Genomic DNA, 27,738 nt, shown 5'->3' with positions numbered 1-27,738 from the left:
ATGAGACAGGGCTGGTGTCCTGCTCTGCTGACTCAGCCTCTGTAACACAGGGATGGGCAGAGGTTGGATGGGATAGAGAACAAGCAGTGCTATTTTAGTCCAATGTTTTTATCTTGTGCTGAGGAGATTTGCCTGAATTTTAGGACAAAATTCTAGCCTGTGCTGGGACTGTGGATACACTTTGCTGGATACGTTGTACCAGCTTTCAGTCTAACAACATGCATGTCTCCCAGAGGAAAGTGCTACACCGGCAGAGGAGCTAGAAGGAGAATGTGTGGGAAATACCTTTCCACTAAGAGGTGTAATTGCTCTAAACACTTTCAGGCATGCAAGATTCACTAATCCATAGTAATCCCTGTAGTTTGTAGCTGTTCTGACATCTGTGAACTGTTTTGGAAAATCAGATTTAGAGAAAGAAATGGAACCGAGTATGCTTGAAAACCCCAAATACATTAGCTGTACTGTGGGGAGAGGGAAGCATGAGTGCATGCAGTGAGAGCAGCAGCTCTTAGGAATTCTGTGTTTATGTATTACAGGAGGCAAATACAGAAGTTCACATTTCAAGCTGATAGCCCATAAATGCAGACTGCTGAAGAGGTCTCCATGCCTTGCTGTTCACTGCAATTCACAGTTTAGCCTATGGTGATACCCCAAACCAGTGATTTGTTTACCTCAAATACACTGGGCATCAGAGTGCAGTAACTGAGGAGCAGCTTTGTCTACAGTCACCCTTGCAGGACAGCAACCTCTGGCAGAAAAGCAGAGCAAACATCTGAGGCACATTAAGTCGTTTCTGCTCACTTATTTAAATCTGGATAAGCCAATGAGGTTTGGTTTGGTTTTTTCCCTTGATTGGAGACTTCTTTTTCTTGCATTAGAAAGCTGACATTTGTAGCCAGTTGTTCTGTTCTTTGTTTACACAAGGCTTATTGAAGCAGTTGGAGAACATTATACCCTGCCTCACACACAGGCATATATACTTAATTTATGACTTTGGTAGTTTGAATTTCAAGTGTCAGGTACCCCACAGAGCTTTTTACTTTGTTCTTTTATGCTGTGTGCACTGCTTGAGTATTTATTATGGAGTGGACAGGCTGTGGGAAGTTCTTCAGGCTTGTGGACTTTTTTCTTCTGAATCTTAAAAATAAAGTTATGGTGAACAAAAACAAGGAGTTCTCTAAAAGCATGACTGATCTGTAGAGTCATTTGACATGTTTGGCCAATTAATTTTTAATTTGACATTAATATTTTCACTTTCATATAATTCTTCATCTTAAAGTTGCTTTAGTAACCTAAACACCTCTGCAAATCATTAAATGTGGAACAGTGATAACAACTGTTAAATAGGCTTCTATTGAAAACTTAATTCTAGATTTGCCCTGTTCTTTACTCCTTCAAAGTAAACTCTTTCTACTACTACCATAAAAAGAAAAAAGAGGGAGATAAAACAAGTTAAAAAACCCAAAGTCAGAAGCAATGTCAGTATTTGTGCTTATCTGTTGTTCATTTGTGCCTTGTCAATGATTTTGAATATGGCTCTTAGTTCAAAGTTATCTTTGATATATTGGTGACAGATGGAGATTTTGGAAAAGGACATGACTCAAAACTGACTTCAGAAAAATTCAGATGAGAAGTGAGGCTGAGGTTTTTCAGCAATGAGAGGAGTAGGCAGCTTATTTAGAGACAATATGAGTCTTATCATTGCAAGGTCTATGCCAAGATGTCATCTCTTTCCAAAAAGCATGTTGTAGGTTGAAATCCTTATACCATTGGCCACATGGCCAAAATGGTCCTTTCTAATTGTGGAATTTGTGAACACAAATGCCTTCAGAACAGCATATGCAAGTGTTAAATATTTATAGACCTGCTGTTCTTCTGTGTTGTTAATGCAAAATGTATTCAGAAAAGAAAACAAATTTGCCAGAAAAGGAGGAAGATTTTTCCTTGAGGTACTTGTGGATCAGTCTTTGTAAAATCCTTAATCTTTACCTAAAACTGGATAATGGTTTCTGGGGTTGGACTTTTTTACCTTGAACTTAATATAGAAAAAGGTACAATTAGCTTCTAAATAGACAGACAACAACAGATCTGAATGCAAACTTATTTTCTTATGTCTTCTGTTGGTCAGACAAGGGGACCTGCTCCAATTTTTGGTGACTAGAGGATTCTGTCTCACAGCAAGAGAAAATTCTGTGCTGTTCAAAATCAATTTGTGGTTTTTGACTGGAAATTAAAAGATACTTTCATCCTAAATTTTTTGAATGAGTAGTTAACATTATCCTTCACTGTAAATGAACATGGAATGCAGCAGTAGGTTTTCATAGCAGATACTCTCTTTGAATTTTCCATTGCATTGTATTTGGCTTTACGACTGTGCATTTTCACTTTAGGGGAAAATAAAAGTTATTCCCAAAGAAGTAGTAAGCTTTCTATTTTAATGTAACAGCTAAGACATGCAAAACAATGCTGTGCGTCCGCTAATTATAGGCATCTCTATTTACATGGCCTAACAGGAAAATAGAGATGTAAAAATAGCAACAAAGAGCCAGTGACATTATTAATAAAGCAGCTGTATACAGCATTGTTCTCTTGAAGAATTCAGACACCATTTAAACAAAGTGGACTACATAAATAATCAGTCATAATTCATAAGTAACCATTGTTAGGAATTCTCTTTGAAAAATAGTTCACCTTATTAATGTACAAACAATGGCAAGATTACTTTCTTTGTGGGTGTGTGTATTTCACGGGTGGATTCATACATGCACCAAATGTTAAAAGTAACTTACACAAATCACTGTCATTAATTGAGAAGCTGATATTTTTTACCATCAGGAACTGTTATCTTCAGGGAAGATGAGAGGAAAGAAGATAGAGTACTACAAAACTTCTTTGAAAGGAAAAGTTTGTATGTCAATAGTAGAGGCAATATCAAGGTTGAAGAAGACTTTTCATGTATATGAGTTTATTAAAACAAAAGAACAAATCCTTCCTGCCATCATGCTCCATTAAGAAACAATGATAGTTGTAGTAATAATAATAATAATAATAATAATAATAATAATAATAATAATAATAATAATAATAACAATAATAATAAATAGCCACACTGGGAAAGACACATTCGGATGGACACAAATGGCCCAGTATCTTCTGAACTTGGAATCTACTTTTGACCTTTTCCAGTTTAAATAATAAAAGAAATAGTAAAATGAGATTAGTGACAGGTAGAAGTCACTATATTTTTTTCTAATTTTTCTGCATAAGGACAATCATTTCCTCACTATGCACCTCCCAGAAGTATGAAAACAAGAATGTATTCGATGTACGCAGCAGGTTAAGCCTGTACGTTCAATTGGTATGTATGCTTCATAAAGGAGAAATCATATTCAGGGCTCAAGGGCTGTACCATGGTCACCACCTCCAGAAATATGTCTCTACTACTTGACTTGAAAGCCTGTGGTCCTTCTCAGAAAAACTGCCATGTGTTTAAGAACCAGCTGCTAGATTTGCGTAAATGAAAGGTAGTGTGTTAAGGTTGTCATCTGCGCCATCCAAGAAATGTCCCCCTCAAACCCCTAAACTGGAAGGGAGCAGACCCCATCCCCCAGTTAAACTGCAGCTCACTCCTGAAATTCTTTCTGTCTTGAGAAGAGATATGAAATTCATCATCAACTGATATTCTTGTTGAATGTGAGGAAAATTCTTCCTTTGTCCAAGTCTCAGCTTCAGGTCTCAAAACAAGAATTTCAAAAAGTCTGCCAATGTAGTTTTCCTTTTTTATTCCCATTTAAATTGTCACAAAGAAGCACTGCAAGCTCTTTTAAGTCCTTCCACCAAGTAGTTGATGTTCCCTACTAATGTGAGCTCTCAAATCTGTACGTGATTTTATAGTATGAAGATCTTCTAAAACTGAAATACATTAAATCATGTGGCATCTATTAAATCATATGGCATTGTATGAATTTGATGATAGGACTCCTTGAAAATCAACTCAGTAAATTGCTCCTGCATCTCATGTGCTCCTCTACTGCCTGTACGGTGACAGAACTGTTTAGAGAACAAACTTGTGAATGTTAGTTCTCAGAGAAATCAGTTACAGCTTTTAGTCAGAGCTCCAAAATACATTTATATTTGAATGTTAAATACAAAGCCATTTATCCTTGTAGTTTCACCGATCTTGATTTATAGGCATGCTTTTGAAAATAAAAAATTATTGGAGTATGGAATTTATTTGCTAGCTTTAAATCTGAAGGTATTTTTACTGATTCTTCAAGTTTTTCCCCACAAAAACTGTGGCCTCTAGAGGCTGCACAACAAAAGCAACCACTACAAAACAAAGAAATATGTATCCTGTGCCATATATGTCTCTTTGTGACTGTTTTGCTTTGTAATTATCTGCTTTTAAAATTCATACTTGAAAGCAGTGTTAAGTGAAAATATCCTCAGAAAGTAACTGAAAAGGCAGATTATTTTGTGTTTGGTTGTAGTACACTATTATGTTTTTCTTTCTCTGCTGCTGAAGGGCAAAGTGTTGCAGGAATTCATGAGTAATTCCTAGCTCCATGATACTGTGGTTTTTGCTACTGCTTCACAGTTTCTTGGCAGGGTTAGGAGGAGGCAGTGAATTTGAAATCAGCAGCATTGGTGCACAATGTCAAGGTGTTTTCTTTTCTGGGAAATGCTAGGTAGTGGGAGTAACCTCTGCCGCAGCCAGGCCTTGCTGAAGTGGAAGGAAAAGGGAGCAGCAGCATTCCTTTTATTCGCATCCCTCATGATTGTTAGATAAAAGGCCAGGCTGTCTCCTCTCCTTGATGTTTAGATCCTCTCACTGACGTTTGGAGATTAAGCACTGTGGAGGTCATTGCCTTCCAACTGTGTCATCCGGTGCCCTTCTGGAGAGGTGAGCAAGTACTTTTTAGGACAGGCTGTTTGTCTTCAGTAGCATTTTGTACCACACCTCTTTGTTTTTACATTACACCGTGGCCCCGATGGAGCTGCTGATAGTGTGTTACCAGTCAGCTGCAGCATCTCTGAGGTTGCAGGTCTTTCTCCTCACCGCCCATTGCATTGAATTCTGGGTGAAGGTACTCTTGTCAGATTATAGAACATTATGGGCAAAGATGAAGCTGTGTCTTCTGCTGCCTGTGTGTAGATAAAATGATGAGCAGCATTGTATTAGCAAGGGTGCATAAGTTGATATATGCATAGTGTACAGTAACTTATATAAATGACTCTATGTATGCAGATCCCCAGGCAAAACACAAGCATTGAGTTAGAATTTACAGGCATGGGTAAACAGTGCAGCCCTCAAACTTTAAAGCATTTAATGTGGAAAGTGCCCTGGGACAAGGACCAATCTTTATGCTTTGTACACATTTTAATGACCTGTTAATGATCAACCACTGCTCTGCTGAGAAGATAGATTTTATGATGATATAATTCAAGCCAGTTTCTTCACCATTGCTTGAGATTATTCCTTGTAATTCTACTTTAGAAACAAATGATATATTGACATGGCATTTAATCATCTCATCCTAATCTATAAAGTGGCAGCTTCCAGTCCTTGGTTGCCATGGTCTTCTGTGGAAAAGTAAGGCAAGTTAAAACCAGAAGTTAGTAATGGTGGTTTTAATGGATCTGTTCAGTGGTCTGTTTAGTCTAGTATTCAGTCTCTAACAATGGCTGATACTGAAAACATAGGGAGGAGTCTAAGAAGGAGCACATACTGCAAAGTTCTTCTCTGCTATAGTTTTCTAGCTTCTAGCAAACTGCACATTTGGGAATTTCCAGTGCTTGAAGTTTGCATCTTGACTATTGTGTATGTATGTAATATATACAGACAGTGTGTATGATATTTCCTATGGCATTGTGTGATTTGGTTATGTATTGGGTTTTTTTCTTCTTCTTGATTTTTTTTTGTTTTGTTTTGTTTTAAAAGACCATTTCATTCTGTTTGTTTTTCAACTTTTTGTGTGATAATTTAGCAGGATATTTCTTGTATTGGAAGTCCTAATCCAGTCCTTGTTCCCTTCTTTATGCCACCTGCCATTCTGCAGACTTCTGTCATATCCTCTTTCAGTCTTCAACAGAAAATGGGACTCATCTTTTTTTCCACCTTTAACTTTCTTTTCTTGTAGGAGCCATTCTCTGTGCCTTGCATAATCCAACTGAATCATTTTGGAAATGGGAGAGAGGAATGGACAAAACATACATGATGTGAGGGTACACCATTGAATTATAAAGCACTGTTATATGTTCTGTTTGGTAGAGGCTTTATTCCTTTCCTAAGAGTTTCTAATTTTCCATTTTTCATCACATGGAACAAAATTTACAACCCCAGCACAGTCTTATTCCTTGTTTACCTTCTGAATATCTACTATCCTACCTCTAATTATTAATAGAACTTCCTGAGAAACTCTAAGAAACTAAGTGATTTCACATATTTGCTCTGAGATGTCTGTTACTGGTGTTAGCTCTGGTCTCACACATTCCATGCATATTTCTCAGGTGAAACAGCCTGGGAGTGCTGTAATACATTGCTGGGATGGACAGTATGATTTCCTTACTGACTCCCACTCCTGAGTTATTTTTCTCAGCTTCCAGCTGCACCATACCTCAGAAGACTCCTCATGCGTGAGCTGCAGTGCATTCAGTGGAGTCTACAGTGGAGGCTAGAGAAGGAGTACCTTTGTGATTTATTAATTTTAATAGGAAGTAAACTTATTAAAGCAACATGAAATTGGGTGTGCTACTGCATTTTTCTCAGGTGCTATTGTCTCTACGCCTAGACAGTGCCACAGTGTTGCAGTACCAATTCTGATCAGAAAAAGAAGTTTCCTGACTGCATGCCAATCACTAACTGCCTCCATCTCTCTGCTCTTCCCAATGAGAATTTATAGTTTCTTGGGCACTCCTGCAGGCTGGCTCTGCCTCAGTGTGAATCCTTTTGTAAGTGCAAGGCGATGCCGTGGCCGGTTCAGTACATCCTCGCTGCGTGGCTGACCTGGATAATGAGCGTCACAGTCTGAACATCAGGACTGGCCCTTCTTTACTGGCTCACATGTCAGGAGGTCTGGTCCTCAGTTCTTTAGGGAAAGGTGCTCTGGGACTCTTTCCTGTGGATTTGGGGTAGGTGTGGGAGACTTCCCTGCTTTGTGGAGCTGTGGGAAAGGCACTAGAGGTCTGTCAGCTCTTAAAATTCACGTTCCGGAATAGGTGTGTTCCCTATTGAATGAAATGTCTGCCAGCGGGCTTTGACCCATTTCAGGCCTGGGTCAGGAGGTTTTCTGGCATGTCGTAGGATTTGGACTAGACTCTTGAGTAACAGAGTTCAGTCTTCAGTGAAGACATCCTTCTGGAGCATATTTTGGCACATGCTGCTTCCAGTAGTTTTCTTTCTTAGGAAATCTATCCTAAAAAACAACTCTGGGCGGGGGAGTCCTCTGAAGTTATCGTCAGTATTGCCAGTATTTTGAGCCCATTTAACCTGTAGTGAGGGATATGTGCTGGTGCTGTCACAGAGCCAAGAACATGACAGACATTTTGAAGACTTCTGGGAAGATTCAACACTGAAACTGGTTGCTTGAAACTAATTTAAAATGTATTCAGACAATTTTTAGAAATTCTGGGAAAGTAGAAGAAGCTGAATTTTGCGGTTTTATTAGAAATAGAAGTGTTTTTAAAAGTAGGAGAGACGTGAGACCTGTAGCTGCCACTTAAGTTTGATGCTAAGAGTTGTACTGTATAAATGATAAAATTGGTATGTTCATGATGACCACTGGCATGTTTCTGCGAGCGCTGTGGATTTTTTTAAATTTTCCCTAGGAAGGCAAAGACCTGAAAAGTCTCAGCAAAAGCACAAGCCTTTTCCTTTATTTGGTGTACAACCTGCAAAACTGTGTAAAGGATTTTTTTTCCCTGCAAGTATGTAAAGCCCGAGTTCTCTTCTGTGGAACTGTCTCACTAGAAGACATTCTGCGTGAATCACAAAGCTTTCCTCTACTGTGGAGCTCTTGGCAAAATGAATGCTTCCAGCTGCTGATGCCACAGAGTGCTTATGGAAGAAAAGTGGTGTGCAGTGTGGTTGGTAGTGAGGAGATTTGGCTGATGTCAACTCGTTGTAAGGTTTTGTGTTTAAAAAAATGCTTGAGACTGGCAGTAGGCTGAGGCAATGTATTGATTAGATTATTATGGAGTTCGTGAACATGGTCCTTGAAATTTCAAAGACGCTTAAGCAAGGTTCTTATATCTCAGAAAAATGTAGCTGAAAAACGTTTTTGAATTTCCTCATCTTTGCATCGTTACTCAGTGTTAATAGAAATATTTTGTTTGAATCTTTCTAGCTTTAAAATATGTTTATCACCTTTTCCCTGCAGTACAAATCAGATTTTTTATTTTACTCTGGATTGATATTTGATTTATCCAATTCTTGTAGACTTTCATGTTATTTTTTTCTTATAAAATTTTCTCTTTTTTAAAGCAAAATACATTAATTATTCTTATTTTGGCTAATTTGTGGATAAACCTCCATTTGCTGTTACTGTTGTACCTGTTATGGAAGTGAACCTGTTAAAGTTGCTTTGTGCAGACACTTGAACTTAGAATTACCCTTGTGAAAGATTTCTACGTATATATTGCTTATTTTGAGGGTTTCCTTTGCAGGGGATCAGCATTGTATGGGAACTGCCCTGATGTTACTGCTGGGCATCTGAAGCCTGTGCAAGTGCCGCCTTCAAAAGTGTTTTTAATTAAAAAAAAAAAAAAGAAAGAAAGAAAAAAAAAGCAATGATTGTGCTCACTCTAGTGGCAGAAGGCGGAATTGTTGTGTGACTCTTCTTAGATGGTGTATGAGAGCACAAAAATTCTGATTTAAAGACATATTTAAGCGCAGTACAAACAATTACTCCATTTAGACATAGCTGGGAATAAATAAATTTAAAGAAGTAATTCTGTATTTGTAAAATACAATACAATTAAATCTACCTGTTCTTATGACTGACTGACTGTCCTGGACATGTCTTACAGGAACAATAGATGGAGAATGCTCTTTTTCTCCCTCTTGTTTTCTCCTTAAAAACCACACCACCACCACCCTTATATGTAGCCAAGGGGAGAAAAGGATGGAGGTTTAGACGTTCGTAGGCTGCTTGTGCTGCTACTGCGGTAGCTCCTAACTTGTGATTTAGTAGTGAAATAATGATGTGCAATAATTTAGAATGGTGTTTCTTTTTTTTGTACTCATAGATCTCCTTTCTTGGGAAGGAAAGGCAAGATGTCTTGCTTTCTACTTGCTGGATTCTGTCCATGTTTAGGTGCCTTTGCGTACAGGAGACAATTCGTGCTGCAAATGCACAACTCTTCTGGTATCCTTCTGCCATCATTTCCATCTGTGCCAGTAGCAACTCTGTATAAATCCTACAGTACTTATGGTCACAGGAAGCATCTCTTGGATAAAGGATAGGAAAAGCTTCAGGCAAACATGCCAATTTATTTATTTATTTTTTTATTTCATGAGCCTGTTTTCAAAGATGAGCCCTGGGTTATTCTTCCTGTCAATTCTGCTACAATGAAACTTCTTTTTCCTCTGAAAGGGATGTATACACATCCCATATTGTGGGATCCACCATATTGTGGAGTTAACCACTCAAGATAAATGCTGGAGAATTCCTAACACTGGCATCACTATAGAGGAGTTGTTACATTGTAGCCTTTTAAAATGCAGTTTGCAAGTACAAATTCTGTTCTGCAGTTTTTAAGCTACTTCAAAAAACCAAACTGGATATACAGATTAAAGCTCACATCTGCTTTCATACCTGTTGGCTTGTACCAGTGACATGAGACAAGGTATGTCTCATGAACCAGGCAACAAAGCCTTTTTTTTTTTTTAAAGTGACTAAATAATCTGATACTTTTGAAGTTCTCGACACTGAAGAAGAATTATGGCGCTTATTTAAGGGTTTGAATATGCAATTAAGCATCTAATTTTAAACCTGCAGACTCAATAATATTGGACTTTGCTACAAAGTTACTTCCTTTTAATGGTGTCTGCCAACTGCTGAAGTATGCATTAGTGCATTTGACATATTAATGCACTTTAGTAATGGAGGTACCTGATCAAACAGCAGCCAAATGACCACAAAATAGATGTCCGAGTTGAAATCAGAGACTGCCATAAACAAGAGAAAACTGCTTCCCTTTATCATGTACTGAAATCCCCATCTCTCATCTGACTTGAAAAATTGGACCCAGTTGGTGGAGCCCTTGTGGTCTTAGGACCCAGCATTGGACCCTCTCATTGATTACCACATGCATTATTTTCTTGGGTCATCTTCCTCCCCTTTCTCAGGCTCATTTTTTACAGGTTTGTAGTATATTCCTGAAATTCTAATTAAGCATATTCTAACTTGCTCATAAATTAAAATCAAATGCTTAGCTATTACTCATGCACTCTAGCCTACCTGGTTATGATGAGATACAGGCCTTTCCTGGCTACAGAGTGGAGCTTTCTCCCTTGTTTTTCAGCTGATCTGAGGCAGTGAAGGTAGCTGTGTACAGCCTGTGCACACTGAATTACTGTGGGCACTCCCCAGGTAGAGCAGTTGCTGATCTTTGCTTTGCGGCATTGCGTGCCTATCACTCACTTGCCAGATTCCGTACACCGGATGCTTATTGAGATGACATTTGAATACAGTCCAGTTTTTCCCAGTGGGGAGGCTTGATATCAAATCAGTAGGAAAAGCAGCATTCTCAGCTCCAGCAGATACACAAGTGTCATCTAGTTTGTACTGATCTGTTGAACAGCAAATGTGTAATGTAAGGGACAGTCAGAATATTATGAGACAGGCTTTTAACACGGCAGAAGCAATCTTGGTATTTAACATGCTGAGAAAACAAGCTAATCACGAAAGGCTTGTCTAGATGTCTGTATTCCTTTGACTCCTTAGGTATTTTGCAGATGCTGACAGCCAGTGTGAACTTTAAATCAATTTATTGCATATGTTTACATATGCAGCGAAACCATTTGCCATATCATTTAACTACACGCAGTGAATTGTTGACCATGAGCTGATCTGACCTTTTCAGGTCTAATCAAGAAATCTGAAATATTATTTTAGCCTGTCAGCTCCATAATATGCTGTAAGAGTATCTGGATCTAACTGAAAATGTCAAATGCACTCTAATATGCAACCCATCAAAGTTACGATGCAAGAACTGCTTAAGAATATAAATCTGTAACATCTGTGGTGCATCTAAATTGCCTGGGTGAATTGTTCTGCCATTGATACAAGCTAGCTAAAAGCATGCATTAAAAGCAATTCTTTGTTAAACATGTGAGATGTACAGCCACTTAAAAATATTTAAATAATCTTGAAAGAGAGCTGATAACACCAGGTTAGAATATTACTGGAAAAAACAGTGACCAATGTGAATATCAGTGCTCTAGTGAATGTCTTGCTTGCTTTGTTGTGTGGTAATGTAAGATTAATGGTCTCATGTAACCTCAGAATTTTCCTTTTTAATTTTAATAATTTGCTGCTTGTGAAGATTTCACTCTTTTGAGAAATAATTTGTTATATAAGCTGAGGTGTCCTTATCAATCTTATTTGTGTTGAATTTAGTATTAAAGATTTTTCATAGTCTTGTGCATTTTATGAAAAAATCTACTTCTATTTTTAAAAGTGTTCTAAAATCCAACACTGTAGTCAGCAGAGTGTTTAATGATGTTTAATTTCTTTGCTTGTCTCATCTTCCAAGTTTCTGTTCTTGAGGTATTTTACTAGATACTCAGATTTAGGATAAATGTGCCTTTAATAATTATTTATCAAGCACAAGACCAATTATTTATTGGTATAATTTCTGGATTATGAGTTTAAATCTAGATTAAAGTGGATGGGCATTATGAGAAACAACTTTGTATCCCAATAAAATGGTATTTTGTTAGCTAAACAGTCTATCAAAGTTGTTTGCTCTTAAAACTGTTGTTACATTAAAATTGAGTTGGTTTTTATCTGGTTGTGGGTAGTTCATGCAATTTGAGGTCCTATTAACTGAATTGCTACTGTTGGTAAAATGTTGGAAGTAGAATTAAAATGAACTATTGGGAGCATTGCTGAACTGATTACTTCACATTGAAAATAGTGTATATTTTTAAGAACGCTATTTGAGCTGTTCTTATGAGGCAATGCTGCCCTCCCCTGGTATGCTGGGAAAAGTAGGAATTTTTATTGCAGTCTGAGCAAGTTCTAGAGCTTCTATTAAAGAGAAATTGCTGAATTGGTGAAAATGGTGGCAATAAAATATGCTTTTAAACAGACCATTATATGCCTTCTCTATTAAAAGAGAAAAAAGCCCCAAACAAACCATGAAACAGACATTTGTGCAGTGCTTTTATGTATGCACGGTGCAGATGTGGATTAATACAAAAAATATACACGCATCTACAGTGAGCATACAAGAAAACAAATTGAGGGCTGAGTTAAGTTTGGGTGGCAGTTTGGAGGATGAATTGAAGACAAAATAAACAGATGGAAGGTAGTGACCAGAACAATTACAATAAATTTTTTTAACAGTATAGTTTTTCTTGTAAGCATTAATGATAAATCTCTAAACATTATATACATGTTCAATTCTGCAATAGAAAAGTAAATGGGACCAGGTCCAGCAGCTTGCATGGAAATAGGGTTAGTTCTTGTGCAAATGAAGCTGTAGCAAAACCATCCTCTTCTATCAGGGGCTATTGATTACAAAGATATCACCATAGGATCAGGAAGTTCCTTCACTGCACATTCCTGAGAGCTGAGGAAGGTAGTCCTAAGAAAATATGACTATTGCATGGTCTATTCTTTCCTATATATTTCTTCAGATATCTGTTACTAACCATTGCTAGAGATAGAATATTGGGGTAGAAGGTTCTTTAGATTGTCCAGCTAAGGCTGTTGTCTGTTAAATGTGTTGCTATTTACTTTAATTTTGTAATACTTCTATTTCTCATTGCTAGGCAATTTTGCCATAGTCCAGATAGCAGAAAGATGTAAGCCTTGTTTCAAATACAGACATTCTAGTTTCCTCATCTGACCCATTAAAATGTGTGGGGTAGGATTCATTTTTTGTGTTTCCCTGTTTTTAAGGTATAAAATATTCCTTTCTTTTTATAATTGATATTTTTCTAATTGCCGGACAACTTGCAAAACACACAACTTTCTTTTTTCCTGTGGCATATGACTTGACTTTTGTTTTGTTTGGTCTTCATTTCTCTTAATGCGTTGGAGATCACCTAACAATAGAGAAAACTGGACAGAGTACGTTAAAACCCCTGGTTCATGCATTTCTTCATGTCTTAGATGTGAACAGATTGCCAGCTCGGGGATCAGGAACAAGGTTTTTTCCCCAGACTGGTTTGCTTGAGGACTTTGCTTGAATGTGAGTTCTTGTCTACTACTTAGGGTCAGGTCGCCTGGGAGATGTTTCAAGAACTGTGGAATACAATGACATTCCTGACTGGACTTGCTCTGCTGGAGTTACGGTTACATGTTACAGAGGTGTTGATATTTTACTTCTGCCTCTTATGGTAAGGTCCTAGGAGTTGGTTTGTGTCTGTGGTGCCTGCCACTCAACAGTGCGCATGTGGACCCTTTTGGAACTGGACTTCAACTAAGGAGTTACCCATGTCTGTGGCAGATAGAACCTGAAGATCCCAGTGGACCTTACAGGGATTCTTTTGTTTCTATGGAGACTTTGCTGACAGTGAAATAGTAGTGTTTACCTTCATGCACATCAACTAGTAGGCTATAATAAGCAATTCTTTTGAGAGCTAGCTGTAAAACCACTGCAAGTATGGTTCCATAATAGTTAGAGGTGAGCTAAATCCCCGAGATTAGCTCAGTGGGTTAGAGCATGGTGTTAATAACACCAAGGTGGTGGGTTTGATCCCCATATGGGCTGTTCACTCGAGTTGGACGCGATGATCCTTGTGGGTGCCTTCCAACTCAGAATATTCTGTGGGTTTTATTCTGTAGATAAATAGATTAGATGCCTTTTCCTTTGTGACACCCTGCCACAATAAAAGAAGTTTTATGTGTTCTTCTTTTTTAGATTAGTGTTCTGTCAGTGTAGCATCCCAACTCAGCTCATCAAACGGTTTTGTGAATTGCAGTGGTGTCACTCCTTGACCTAGAACAAATGTATGAGGTCTAAGATGCCTAACAGTTTTCTTTCTTCTCCATAACTTTTGCAGGTATTGGGGCTGCTGGTGTGGACCCTGATTGCTGGAACAGAATACTTTCTATATCCAGCCTTCGGCTGGGTGATGTTTGTAGCTGTGTTTTACTGGGTTCTCACTGTCTTCTTTCTGATCATCTACATGACAATGACCTACACTAGGATCCCCCAGGTGCCATGGACCATGGTGGTAAATATACCCATTCTTTGTTGTTTTGGGTTTGCTGGGTTACAAATAGCATAAAATATTGGTGCATTCTATGGGTATAGTTAACCAACTGTACTTGTGCTCTTTGCAGATTTTTCCCTAATTACTGGGTGGCTGTGTACCTGCAGTGTTTAACCTTCATCATACCCAGACACTTTTAAAACACTTTTCCTATGATATTTCACCATTTTGTTCAGTGGTTGATGTGGTGACTTGATTTTTAATAATGTGCATGTGACTGATACTCATGCACAGTGACCTCTTTTTCTCTATGTAGTGGTTACATCCCATGAAGAATGAGTCTATTGCTGCCTCTGAGCTAAGAGACCCAGCCATATGGCTTAAAAAGCAGAAATCCCTACTGGAATCAACACTATGAATTAGAACTGGGACCTGAGCTCTCGAAACATGAGTCTTCCTCTGCTAAAGTAAAAGCAAAGGTGGTTCAGAGGTAGCAACAGTCTGACAATCCATATGTAGTCTGCTGTGAAAAGGGTACTGAAAGTTAGAGTTATATACATGTAAAATATGTAGCACATAATCCTTTGCTTTTAGCTCAAGACTTAAAGCAGATCAGATAAACAGCTAATGTAATTACAGAAAAATTTCACAGGCACTTAAAATTCAGATCCAGTTTTTATGGTTTGAACAAACCTGGCTAGCTCTAACTCTCAACAGTATATTTTTACATCATTTGCATAACAGGCTGATCTTCAGGATAATAGATCCTAAAAGCCATTGTCATCTCAGCCAGCTGGCCATTTGTGACCCATCCAAGAATTGCTATAAATCTTAGCTTTACATTTGTCAGATATAATGAGATACTGTTCTTAATTATTTATTTATGTATTTATTTGGTTGGTTGGTTGGTTGGTTTTTACTAGCTAGAGATTATTAACTACAATTCTGTTATTTTTATGATGAAATGTATTTGACTTCTGTGTTGCTAACAGCTTGTTATCAGCTATATTGTGTACATGAATAAAATTGAATACTAGAATACTCTCTTAGTATTCCCATTTGCTGCTGTAATAAATAGCCAGCTATAGCAATTACTAATAAGAACAACCAGGATTATTTTCAGATAGCTTTTCTGTTTTCAAGTTTCATGACCAGCAATTACCATTAAGGCTGTAACACTGCTATAGAAATGTTGGATTATTTCAATTACAGCAGTAATGTGTCTGGGTACATTTAAAGGTGTGGGGGGGGTCCCCATTGCATTAGATGTAAGTAAGGTACATTCAAAGGGAAAACATCTTTGTATCCATTTGAATAAAGCTTTGGTCATTACCCCTCTTTCATCAGTTGAACCCTATTATTAGACAACTGCACATAAATGAGTTGACCCTGATCTATGTGGAAGACAAGCTGGAGTATTTGATTTGTTTCTGCTTCATATCGAGTGTATTTCTTGCTCTGAGTTCCAAACATATTGTAAATAAGATCACATAATATGTGATACACACATAAAATGTAGGTCCAAAAGGTAGACTCCTTTTATATTTAAGGGTAAAATAAAGAGAAAATAAATGCAAAATAAATAAAAGATGCTTGCATTCCAACTTGTCTTGCCCTAAGGTATTAAAAGAGCTGTTGGGAACAGCCTTTGAGTTGGTCCTCTGTTGCTCCTGTCTGGCCAAGAGGAATGTTGAGTTTCTTTTCAGAGAGGTGTTGTTAATGTCTTCATTCAAAAGAGCGTGACACACACCTTTTTGAGTGAGTTTACACCCACATTCGCCCTATTCTCTGAAATATCCAGAATTTCAGTATCTGCTAGTTATTGCTGTGCCTCCTTAGGCGACCGTTAGCTCAAACTGTTCCTATTGTATGCAGTATCCAAAATTACATCTGGATTTCTCTGTCATAAATTCACTTTTTGCAGGTTAAGCACATTACCAAATTGCTTAAGATGCAGTTACTTTTACTGCAAATTAACCCAAAGGATGTACTTCAAAACTGACTCTCCTTAATAGTGCAAGTTCTTTGCTAAAACAATCAATGGGAAGCTTTTAAAATCTGGTAAATTTGAATTTAAGAAGCAGATGGTAATTTTGCATGAACCATTTGGTTTGAGTAATATATTGGCAGTAAAGGCCCAATCAGCTTGCATTGCATTCCATCTTCCCCAACAGTGTTATTTCCCAGAGCAGCACTTCTCAGAAATTATGTTCTTTTTTCTTTTCTACATGACAAGATATTGCAGGGATTTGTAGCTTTCCAGGGTAATTGAGTCTTTTTGGAATGGGAAATCTGAAAATAACAACAACAAATACTCTAGGTAGTCAAATTTAGAGTTTCTAAATCAGTGCTTTACAGAAGTTCACCTGAATCTGCCAATTGCTGGCGTCTTCTCCTAAAATTGACAGTTTGATATTTTATTGCTGTAATGCCCAGATAATACGAGAGGTGAGATCTGTGGGTAGAGCTGATACCTTTTATTAGACCATCTGATATAGGTGAGATAAACCCCACTCATTTTTAAGTGCGTGAATCAAACCTCAGGTGCCAGGCCTTGGACTCCATCTGAGTGCTGAGGCACTGCCCACAGTTTCCTGCAGCAGGGTGTTTAAGGGGCTCTTTACCACTGTTCCTTCTCATCTTGAGCTGCAGCTCTTTTTTAGATTCTGCCAGAGATGGTGACTAGTGAATTAAATAGTGAATAATTGGCGTCCACTGGGTGACACCATGGCATTAGTAAGTTGAAGATACATCAGTATGGCAACATTTAGACAACTGGAGCAACAAGATTTAAGGGTTATATTTGTGTGACACTCTGGTGTGCAAACATGGGGCCAGAAGCTGAAGGGAGCTGATTATGTACAAAATTAGGACTGGGTCTATATTGAGCTTCCAATTCTTGCAGTTGTAACTAGATGTAAAACCTATCACCGATATTTCACTTACACATGGCAACAGTGAAGTAAAAGTATATTTTATGGTCAAATTCATATGCCTTAGACAAAGTAGTAGGGTAGGGTTTGGGGGGATTTTTTTTTTAATAAGAATGAGCTTCCTATAACCATGACCAAGTAGGGAGTAAGTAAAGGACAAAGTATTAAAATTATGTACTTTAAAAAAAACCCTCATACATTTTTCTCTTTCGTCTTCTTAGACTTCTGTTCTCTCTTCCTTTCCTGTTCTTTCTCACATGTAAAAACCAAACAAACTTTTTGTTTGTTCTCTGAAGTGTTATGCAAGATCAATGTTATGTGCTTTATTTCTTTCTTAGTAATGAACATAAGTACCCTGAGACATTAACTTTTTTCCTTGGAAGAGAAAACCCAACATCTGCCATGGAGGGGTCTCGATGACCCACGTAGTCTGTTCAGATTGTTCTCCTTGCTTTTACCTGTTTCTTTCTCGTCTCAAAAACAGGTGGAAGGGAAAGGTACTGAAAGATGGAAGAATACAACTAAGAAAAAAAAATTTCACCTTCTTTGTCGCCTTCAGAAGTGGAGAAAACAAAGCTTTGGAAGCTTTATAAATAGTCTTCATATGCCACCCCTTATTGACTCCTACAATGTATCTTTGTGTAGATTAAAAATGTAAATAAAGTGCAGTTGTATTTTGGTTTGGGGTTTTTTGTTTGGTTGGCTTTTGTTTTTTTTCATGTAGTGTCATATTCTTACTGCCTAACCCTTAGTTTGTGATAGCCAAACTGTGTTCTTATTTTCACTTTTGGAAAATCACAGCACACCAGCTTTAAGACTTTTCTGGATTCAGTGCGATGGAGATAACAGTTTGTCCAAAACGTGGTTTAATGTTTATGGATCTTCAAAGCAGCTAAATTTTAATCTTACAGATAGAAACTTGGAAGAAGGTAAAAATAGCTAAGAATCACTTTTCTAGTGTACATTGCATATGTTCAGTGTATTTCAGAGGAGAGATTTGTAATGTTGGAAAACAAATGCATGTGCATATTAATGACTTATGTTTGGTTTTTCAACAGGGTCTGTGTTTTAATGGAAGTGCCTTTGTTTTGTACCTCATTGCTGCCATTGTAGATGCATCTTCAGTTACCAAAGATCTGGACAGTCACAATTACAACAGCTGGGCAGCTTCTTCTGTGAGTTTGGTTTTTGTTTAAATCAATTCTGTGTCCAGTAAAGTTATATCAAATAAAGGCTCGCTGAAAGTGTGGGTTGAAGTTGCATGTGTTCTGGATTTTGAAAAGCTGCAGAGTGATGTAGAAGGTCGTACACAAAACCTATATGTAGCTGTAATTTAGTTCATGGTTTTTGAAGGTGACTGGGATTTCCATCAGGAGATGATAGTCACATCAGAAAAGGTAGCAATGCTTTTAAGATCACACTGATTTTCCCCTCCCCACCCCCATTTATTACTAACTCTCTGGCAGAGGTTAGAGCCTGCACGTCAGAGTAGACAAAGTTTGTGTGAGCACCAACTCACCTCAATGCATTTGGACAACTTCAGAAGCAGCTTAAACTAACTCAGCTAACTTTGCATGCATGTGGGTAGATAAGATGCATTCAGCTTTCTGTGGGCTGAGCCATATTCACAGACCTTAGGGAAGGCCCTTAGGGAAGTGCTATTGCTGTTTCTGGAGTGATATTCCTGTTACAGCCTCAGCTTTTGATTAGTCTTTTGAGTTGCGTGGGCAATGCCTGAAAAGTCTGGTAATTTCCCAGTGTTTTAAAGTGGATGCAAATCATTAATTAGTCTGACATTACTATATTACTACTGAGATTTAGAAATCCAAAACAGACAGTCAAAATGGAGGAAAAATAACTTTAAAAAGCAACAACAACAACAAAAAAAGAACAAAAAAAGAGCCTTGTCACTTCTGAGTAGGTGAATGCATTCACTAGCTAAGTTAAGGGAGTTGTAAAAGAACTTTCTGCATGTTGTGGTAACAGTAATCAAATTCAATTGTATACAGTAATTCTAAATTATGGCTACTTTGCTGACTGTTCATGCTTCTGTAGTTGTCCTCCAGACTATTCACAAATCCTGTCTGAAGATTATTGTATATGGTCATGAACACAGGAACTTGAACACCTGCTCTGTTTTTGTCTTGGGAATTGGATGACTATGCCCCTGTCATTTCAGTGGTATTCAGGGTCTTCTCCCCGTGGCAGTTTGTAACTATTGATCTGTTACTCAGCCACTGCAGTTGACAGGAGCTTGCTTGCTGCTAGATAGGTTTCCATGCTGATTCAGGTTTTATGCAAAGTGCATGAATGCTCAGTGTCTCATGGGATGTCTGGATTCTCTTCTAATACCTTCTAATAATGTTTATCTAATGCAGTGTCTAAATAAACTATTAAATGTAGATTCTTCCTTTCCAAACCCATTACGGGTTTAATGGATAAAGAATTTAGCAAATCATCTATCCCCAACAGTCATTCTTTTAGGAAGATTTTAGATGGAGCTTTTACTTAATAAGAAACAAAATAATTGGAAAAGAAGAATGCTACAGTTTTCTATTGTAATAAGATTTTACATCATCATTACCGTTTTTCGTGCCACAGAGTAAATTTCCATTAGACAAGACTCACCAAGAGCCCTGTGTTGAAAGGTTTAGATTTACTGCCTGGATGCATGCTTAGTAGTGCCCTTCTCTTAGAGCTGCAGTGCCTACCCAGGCCAATGATGGCATATAAGCAAAGAAAAATTGTAGAATCATAAAATATTTTTAGTCTAGAAGGGACTTCTAGAGGTCATCTGCTCCAACTCTTTCCCCTCCTAAAGAAGGGCTAGCTCATATCAGGCTACCAGGGCCTTGTCCACTTGAGCTTTGAGTATTTCCAAGGATGGCTATGCCACAATGCCTCTGGGCCTCAGTTGCCATGCTTGATTATTCACACTGTGACTTTTTTTTTTTTTTTTCCCTAATTTCTAATTTAACTTTCCCATCTTGTAACTTGCGTTTGTTCCTTCTTGTCCTGTCATTGCTCACCTCTTAGAATAGTGGTGTTAATCCTATTTGCAGTGACAGCTTTATTTGGTTCAGTTACCAGCACAAAACATTCTGGTATTATCATTAAGACCATACTGAACATTATCTGTTTTGAACAACATGCAGTGATTAACAGGAACTTAAGCACTGGCGCTGAGTTGGACTTTATCAGTACAACTGAAATAGTTCACAGCTGCTCTTTGGTTCCTGTGTGTCTGTGCTGGAAAGGCTGCAGAAGCAACACCACTGATACTGTGTAGTTTTAATCTAGAAACATAAAATAAATCTAGCTGCTATAGAAGGCTTATTCTGTTACCAGTTTCTGACAAAGTAGTAATATGACAATGTGGTTGCTGTCACTGTTATTTGCACTGAGGAATACCTTTATTCATCAGTGGAGGACCTCTGGAATTGGCAACCTAATCAGTAGTGCTCTTTGAGACCTCAGGACCTGAACTCGAATCCAAGTTTTCTCTGTAAACAAACCTATTTTGATGCACAATGGGCCATACTGAGGTACAGGTGGGCTGTAAGGAATTCCTGGAACATAGCAGCAGGACAGCAGTGTCAGCTTGAGCTTGCACTGTCCCATGAACTATCCCTCAGGTTTTAAAAGCAGAAAATATAGGAGTGGTGGTAGTCCAGTCTATTAGATCCATACTGAGGCAGTGTAATGTAGAGTTTATAAAAAAAGTTGAAATATGCCATGTTTTGTCTGCTTACAGGCCCATATTTCTATGCATAATATAAGCTTATTTACACAGTGTTTGTGTGATGGCCACACAAGTACAAGGAGGTGAGCATGTGCCATTTTAGTCAGCCTGCTATTTTCCTTGTTCCAAATCCCATAACTAATTTTTTTTTCCTTTAGAAATGACAGTGCTCTCAAATTTATTTTTTTTCCTGATATATTTTTCCTCCTTTCTCTGCAGTTCTTTGCCTTCGTGGTTACCTCCTGCTATGCTGGAAATACGTATTTTAGCCTTATATCCTGGCGATCACGGACTTTGCAGTAAATATTTTGTTAAAATGAATTCTGTAATATAAAATATCTTGAGGATTATTCACTTTTGATAAAAGCTTGGAAGAGGGGTGAGGCATTTTTGAACATTTCTGTTAGAATTGACACACTACAAACTGAGATCAAATGATTATTTATAATAATGCCATCTTTAGAGACATCTAACACTGACTTTTTACTGTATAATAAAATTTCATACTGCTTCTTTTAAAATTAACATGATATTTTTCTAGACATTGTATAGTTGTCACTACTAAACCTTTAATAAATCTTATTCAATTTGCCACACTTGTAAATGTAACTTTTTAAATGTTACAGTTATTCTTTTGATACTGAGTGATACAAATCAAAACTTAAGATTGATATTGTCTCATTATTATGTATAAAAAGTGTCATTGTGTAGAAAAAAAGCATTTGAAACTTTAAAAATAAATAAACAAAATGACCGAACTGTGCATGTTTTGTAAACTGGGAGCGGAAGGTTGCTTTTTTAATTTCTATTTCAGAGTATAATACATACTACTAAGAAATTCAGATGATCCTGTCAGTTTGCATATTCTAACAGCTTCTCACATTATGAGTTTGCTTTTGGAACCTGCTACTGTAGATCTGAAGCTCTTTGAATGTATATTGTGCCTGAAACACATTATCCTAACAGGTTTCTCAGATCCAACAGTCCCTTAGTGCTTAGTCCTTAAACAATTGGGAGTATCACAAATCACTGGCTAAAGGTAGTACTTTTTGTTTTTTCTCCTCAGATTAGGCCATTAATCTGTTGTAATTCAAATCTGGGCTTCTAAATCATATTAAATGATATAAAGGTTAAATCCACAGAAGAATTGTGAAGACACCACTGCTAGAAACAAAGAAATTCCTCCCTCCTTTCCTGTCTTCTGGCATCATCTGCAACTTGTTAGTTTAACAAATGAAGTTGAGGCTCACATTTAAATATCTTTGTATCAAGCAGGAGTATGACAGGAGATTATGGCTTTCCAAAGGAATACCTTTGAAAATTACTTTGAAATACAAATTACCTTAGGATTTTTTTCCAGGAATTATGTGGAGAGTGCAAGGTTGTGGTTATTTTGTGATGTCATTTAAAGTTTTCCTAATTTGAAACTACTAGTGAATCTTTTATTCCTGGATTAAGAAGATTTGGGCTGTCTTATAGTTTTCAAAAACTTACTTGGATGATTATATATGGTAGTAGAGAAACCTTACTGCCTAAAAAAACCCTCTGTTTCCCTTGTAACTAAATGGGGTGTGGTTACTTACATATGTGCCTTGCAGAGGAAGATTTATCAGCAGCCAGCTAATGCTGTTCTCGATCACATGGTTTTGTTGTTGATTGTCTGTTGGAGTCATAAGATTTCAGTGCAAGGGAAGCCAAAATATTATTTAAAAATCTATATTTGTCTGCAAATTGCATTTGGCCTGCACAACATTGGTCAGGCTGTTTGCTGCTTGCTAAAATTATCCAGCTGTGAGAAGGAAGAATGGCTACCGACTATGCATTTTATCTACACAGATAAAATGTGTCATTAAAATCCCATATTTTTTTTTCCCACTGCTGGAAAAAAAAAAATCAGAGGCATTGGAATGATCTAAATATCAACTGATAAAATGTGACTAGAAATATAGCCAGAATTAAAATCTCATCAGTGATTTCTCCTCAGTAAAAATGCTTTAGTAGTAATAGAAATACTTTCTTAAATGATATTTGATGTACTTGTTTTAAGTCCAAAGGATGTGACTATGTTTGCACAAGCATTTCATGATTTTGTGGTATCTGTAACATTCTGGTGTAAAGTTAGAACCCAGACATCATTTGTGGACAGAAGTAGCAAGAGAGTGTAGAGCTAAGAGGAAATTCTATGTTTCATCCAGTTTATCTAAAACTGTCATGGAAACTGTGTGTTACATGTCAGAATAAACCCATTAGTGAAGGACAAAACCAGATAAGGAATGATTCTGGCAAAATACCTACCTGTTCTCTGAGTCTTCAGCACTGAACCTCAAGGGGAGATGTGCAGAATGACTTCCAAAGACAAATCTGTGATTTGAATCCTTAATTCTGAATTTAAAAAATACATACTAGACAAAAATTTGCTTTGTGCTTGGCCTTGCTTTTTTTCCCCCCCAAACCATAACTTACCTGCCTTCCTCTTTCCTTTTAGAAAGATAAGTGTCTTACTTCCCATGCTCTTTCTCGTCTGTCTCATTTTTCATCTGTTGCTCAGATACCAACCTGTTTTTCAAGTGTTCTGAATATCTAGTTAAAATTGAAGGAATCTGTACAAACTGAGCATTCCTCCTGAAGTTTCCTCCTCCTATTTCAGGCCTGAAGAAAGGCCCAAAAGGTTATCTTCCAGTGCATTAGTCTTAAATATTGATTTGCAAACTATGACAATGCATTTGTATATTCTAATATTGATGAAGAAGACAAGCTAGCTGTGGTTTATCATATAACAATTAAAACAACACTTGTATCTACGAGCATAGGTTAGTACCCATAAGATTGAAAGAAACCTTAAAAGAACAACTGGTAAGTGATGAAGTCATTAGTGACATTCTTAATACAGATATTTAGAATAATAAACAAAATGCTAATCAACTTGCAAAATGAAGGTATTTAATATTATAAATAACTTCTTTCAGACAGTCTCTCTGAAAACTCTAAGTAACCTACATATATAAGGATGCTCGATGTCAACTTTTGGCCATTATTTTTCATTTATTAAGGAGTTGTCAGTATCTTTTTTCATTATCATACATAACACACTTAACAGTACAAAGTAAATAGCATGAGAACTATAATAAAAATTTCAAATGTAATAGAGTTGTAGACTGACTTTGTCCCAGTGGTTCACAGAAGATGCCTATATTCTACTCAATATATTCTATTGAGTAGAAAATATAACTGTTATTCTACTTGTATTAATTTAAAGGTATTTCTGTTTCACTGGGCTGAACTCGAATTACCTGGGCCCCAGTCACATACACGGTCTCAAAAGAAATGAAGAACTCAAGAAGCTGAATGAGTGGTTAAAAAAATCGTATTTCTTAATAGGAAGTGCAGAAGTTACGAGAACCTTCCTCCACAGGGCTTATAGAAACCTGTAACCATGCACACTTCTGAATAGGAACTCTAAGGAGAAGAGGGGGGGGGAAAAGCTGTTTAAAAACAGAACAAAATCTTTTTTTCCTGGCAGCTAGCATTTTACTCTTGTGGAGGTAGCCAGTGTTGTAGATTTGATATCTCATGATGTGAGACAAATGAAGTGGGACAAGTAATATCTTCTATTGCAACTACTAGCTGGCTTAATAGAAGTCCAAAATTATATACTACTTAGTCTACTACAGACTATTGGCCTGGCAAACCCATCCTGGTTATGTAAGTTGCTTACACTAGCCCCTTATTTGTGGTGGGGATCATCTGGACTTGCCTGTCTTTCCTCCTAGAACAATTTTAGTTGCTGAAGGAGCTATTAAATACTAAATACGAACAGAATGCACATCCTAACTCTAAAACAGAGCAGCAGAAGATGGGGTTACTACTTCAATGAGTATGAAAGTGGCATATACCCAGCTCAGAGGTCCACTATTACCTCACTTGTCAGAAAGCAGAACAAGTTATTTTTAAACTTGAGGAAATATTTAGCTTCCTTTTCTGCGTTTTGTTAGTATCTCTGCATGATTTAATTCAAACTATGGGGCTGAGACACTTGGGCAGCAACAGAGAAAACTGTAATGACTGTCCATTTAATGCAAATGGGTTTTATCTTCTACAAGATCGGGAATCAGAAGGTTTGGGTTGTTTGTTTGAAAGAAAAAATGTTGTTTGCAGCTGCACCTCTACAGCGAAGCACCGGAGTAGCTCCCCGCCAGGAGCATCGCTGACAAACCTCGACCTGCCGAGGGGGTCTTTCAGGATCCCAGGAAAGCTGCTCGCCGCTGCGGTGGCCGGTTCTCTGCGGAGCTCCGCTCCGGGACCCCGCGCTGTACCGCGAGGTGCCCCCTCCTCCTGCCTGGAAACCTTCCCTTCTGTTTCCATGTAATCAATCCCCTGCACTGGGGGGCCGCCGGGCGTCCCACCGCGCCTGCCGCTCCGGAGCCTGCCGCCCACCGCGCCTGCCGTCCCTTCGTCTGCTCCCAATAGCTGGGCTTCGTCCCGGACCCCGCTTCCCCATGAGCGGTGCGGCAGCGTCTCCCCCGCGGGAAGGAAACCGCCGCGGGCAGAAAACCCCCGCGACCCCCGCCCTCCCCGCCCCACGGCCGCCCCGGGCGGGCAGCGCGGGCGGGCGGGAGGGAACGCGCCGCCTCCGCCCGGCCCCTGGCAGCAGCCCCGGGGGCGCCGCTGTCCCGCCCCGTCCCGCCCCGCCCCATCCCATCCCGTCCCGTTCCCCTGTCTCGGGACGGGCAGCGGCGAGAGCAGCTTGGGACGGAGCCATGTCTCACGGGGCACGGGTGATCCGCACCGGGGTGAGCAGCGGGGGCCCCGCGGCCCCGCCGTCCCTCACCGTCGCCTCCTCCTCCTCGGCGGGCTCGGACGCGGAGCTCATGGACGGCGCCTATTTCCGCTCCTGCGCCGGCATGCTGAAGGTGGCCCAGATGGTAAGGGGCGAGCGGGGAGGGGGCAGCCCCTGGGGGCTGTCGGGGCTCCTGTCGGGGCCCTCGGAGCCCTCCGCGGGTACCGCGCTCATCCCTGCGGGACGATTCTTGTGGCGACGAGTCTGGAGAGCGTCGTCAGGGGGTGCTGGGGCCGCACCTCCTTGCGGGTTTCGTCGCTGCCCCTCAGCTCTCGCAGTTCGCAACGTTACGGAAAGTTCATGTTCCTCGGTCTGTCAGAAGTTGCCTTTGCGTCTTCCTAAAGCAGCGACGAGCACTTCTGTTCGTTCAGACGAACGTGCAGGAGCCCAGAATAGCCAGTATTAACTTTTTGGCAACTAATAACGATAACATCGTGATGCGACAGCACATCGTGCTGCAGTGCAACACCTCATTCCTTAGCAGTTTTTGGAAGAAAGCTGGACCAAGTGCCTGTGCCGACAGGGATCTGGTAAGGGAGAGCACCACAGCTGGGACTGCCGGTCCAGCTGGCTCCGTGCCCTGTCTGTCAGAGATCGACACGGGGAGGGATGTGGGAGATGTATGGCTGAAATTCAAAAGAAATCAATAGCGGAGTGCTGCCAGGATTTGAGCTGATGCCTTGACTTAGTGCGGGAAATTTAGCTCCATGCAGATGTGGAGAGGATTAACAGATGGATAGGCTCTTTCTTATTTCTGTGGCTCACAATTATCTGTGGAGAGATCTGTCTCCTTAATTACAGTAGTAGCAGTCAATAACGCCTAGGAAAGAGCATGGAAGACATGGTGTAGCGATACCTCCACACATACATTTTCATCCTGCAAAAACTTGTACCTTGACAACATTTTGTGCTGGAGTTGTTGCCTTCATCTTTTATAAACCCCCAACACCGTTTCCCCCCCTACCTTTATTTGTCCAGTCATTTTTTTAAAGTTGTGTGGGTTACTAGCATCCAGGTTCCTAAATCGACATTAGAAGGCAGGAATCATTTTGTTCTAGATTACCATGGAGTAATATCAAATCCTGAAGTTTCTCTTTAAAAGCTGCTCAGTTTCTTCCAGTTCATTATTAGCCATCAGCTGCCCTTAGAGATGAGCCTTCATAGCAAGAGGCAAAACTGGATGTGACTGGTCATGGCCACCTGCACCTGCTGAGCATTTGTCCTGTGCTTGTGAGACCTCAGACTTGTCCCTCACTATGAATTCTGTTTGGTAGGAACACAAACAGTTGTCTGCTGCCTTCTTGTTGCTTGGGTTTTTCCCAAACCATTGAGTGCATCTGGAGAATCTTTTCAGAAGACAGGTGTCATCCTTTCGCGCGTCTATCTGCACTGCAACTGAACCTTTAGCCCTAAAACAATAAACTTGTGCTTTGCTTTTTGCTTTTACCACTTGTGGAGAGAACAGTTCCTTTTATGGACTAGAAATAACTAGTCACCTCTGCTCTCCGTCGTGCTGTGGTGTCACTGCAGCTATGACAAGTGACTCTTAAAGCTAGCCATGGCATGCTCATTTGTGCTGTAATGTCAGTTTTTGGTGCACACATTAAGTGTGCGCATACTTTACATGCTTTACATATTTTCATGTGCTAGATGTAAATCTCTGTAATTTTATGTAATACTTCACATACGTTACATAAAGTCGTATTTTATCAATGCAGTTCAATATAAAATTTATCAGAATTTAAGCAAGTGGCTTTCTGCGGTGACTTTAATAAAGGTTAAAATAATGTAAATTATTTTCCCTTTGCACTCTTTCAGCTTCACATTCTTATATTTT

At 38.9% G+C, this 27,738-nt stretch overlaps 2 protein-coding genes across 3 annotated transcripts in view; both read left to right on the top strand.

Annotated features, from left to right (window-relative positions):
• CMTM8 (CKLF like MARVEL transmembrane domain containing 8) overlaps window positions 1-21,826 on the top strand; it is a 35,840-nt gene extending 14,014 nt beyond the window's left edge. The window contains exons 2-4 of the mRNA XM_051789049.1: window positions 14,237-14,410; window positions 18,381-18,497; window positions 21,284-21,826. Of these exons, the coding sequence (XP_051645009.1) occupies window positions 14,237-14,410; window positions 18,381-18,497; window positions 21,284-21,367 (375 nt within the window). The 3' untranslated portion in view covers window positions 21,368-21,826. The remainder of the gene's footprint in view (window positions 1-14,236; window positions 14,411-18,380; window positions 18,498-21,283) is intronic.
• A 2,591-nt stretch (window positions 21,827-24,417) lies between these two features.
• CMTM7 (CKLF like MARVEL transmembrane domain containing 7) overlaps window positions 24,418-27,738 on the top strand; it is a 30,758-nt gene continuing 27,437 nt past the window's right edge. The window contains exon 1 of one of the 2 annotated variants that reach the window (XM_051789055.1): window positions 24,418-25,974. In XM_051789055.1, coding sequence (XP_051645015.1) covers window positions 25,561-25,974 — 414 coding nt within the window. In that variant the 5' untranslated portion in view covers window positions 24,418-25,560. Of the gene's footprint in view, window positions 25,987-27,738 lie in introns of both variants that reach the window. The other variant, XM_051789056.1, reaches the window with a different exon arrangement.

Source organism: Manacus candei, unplaced genomic scaffold (genome assembly GCF_025592945.1).
Source record: "Manacus candei isolate 608988 ecotype Guabito, Panama unplaced genomic scaffold, ASM2559294v1 h1tg000026l, whole genome shotgun sequence".
NCBI classification, from domain to species: domain Eukaryota; kingdom Metazoa; phylum Chordata; class Aves; order Passeriformes; family Pipridae; genus Manacus; species Manacus candei.
Note: the sequence above shows the minus strand (reverse complement) of the source record. Positions and strands in the feature narration are given on the sequence as shown.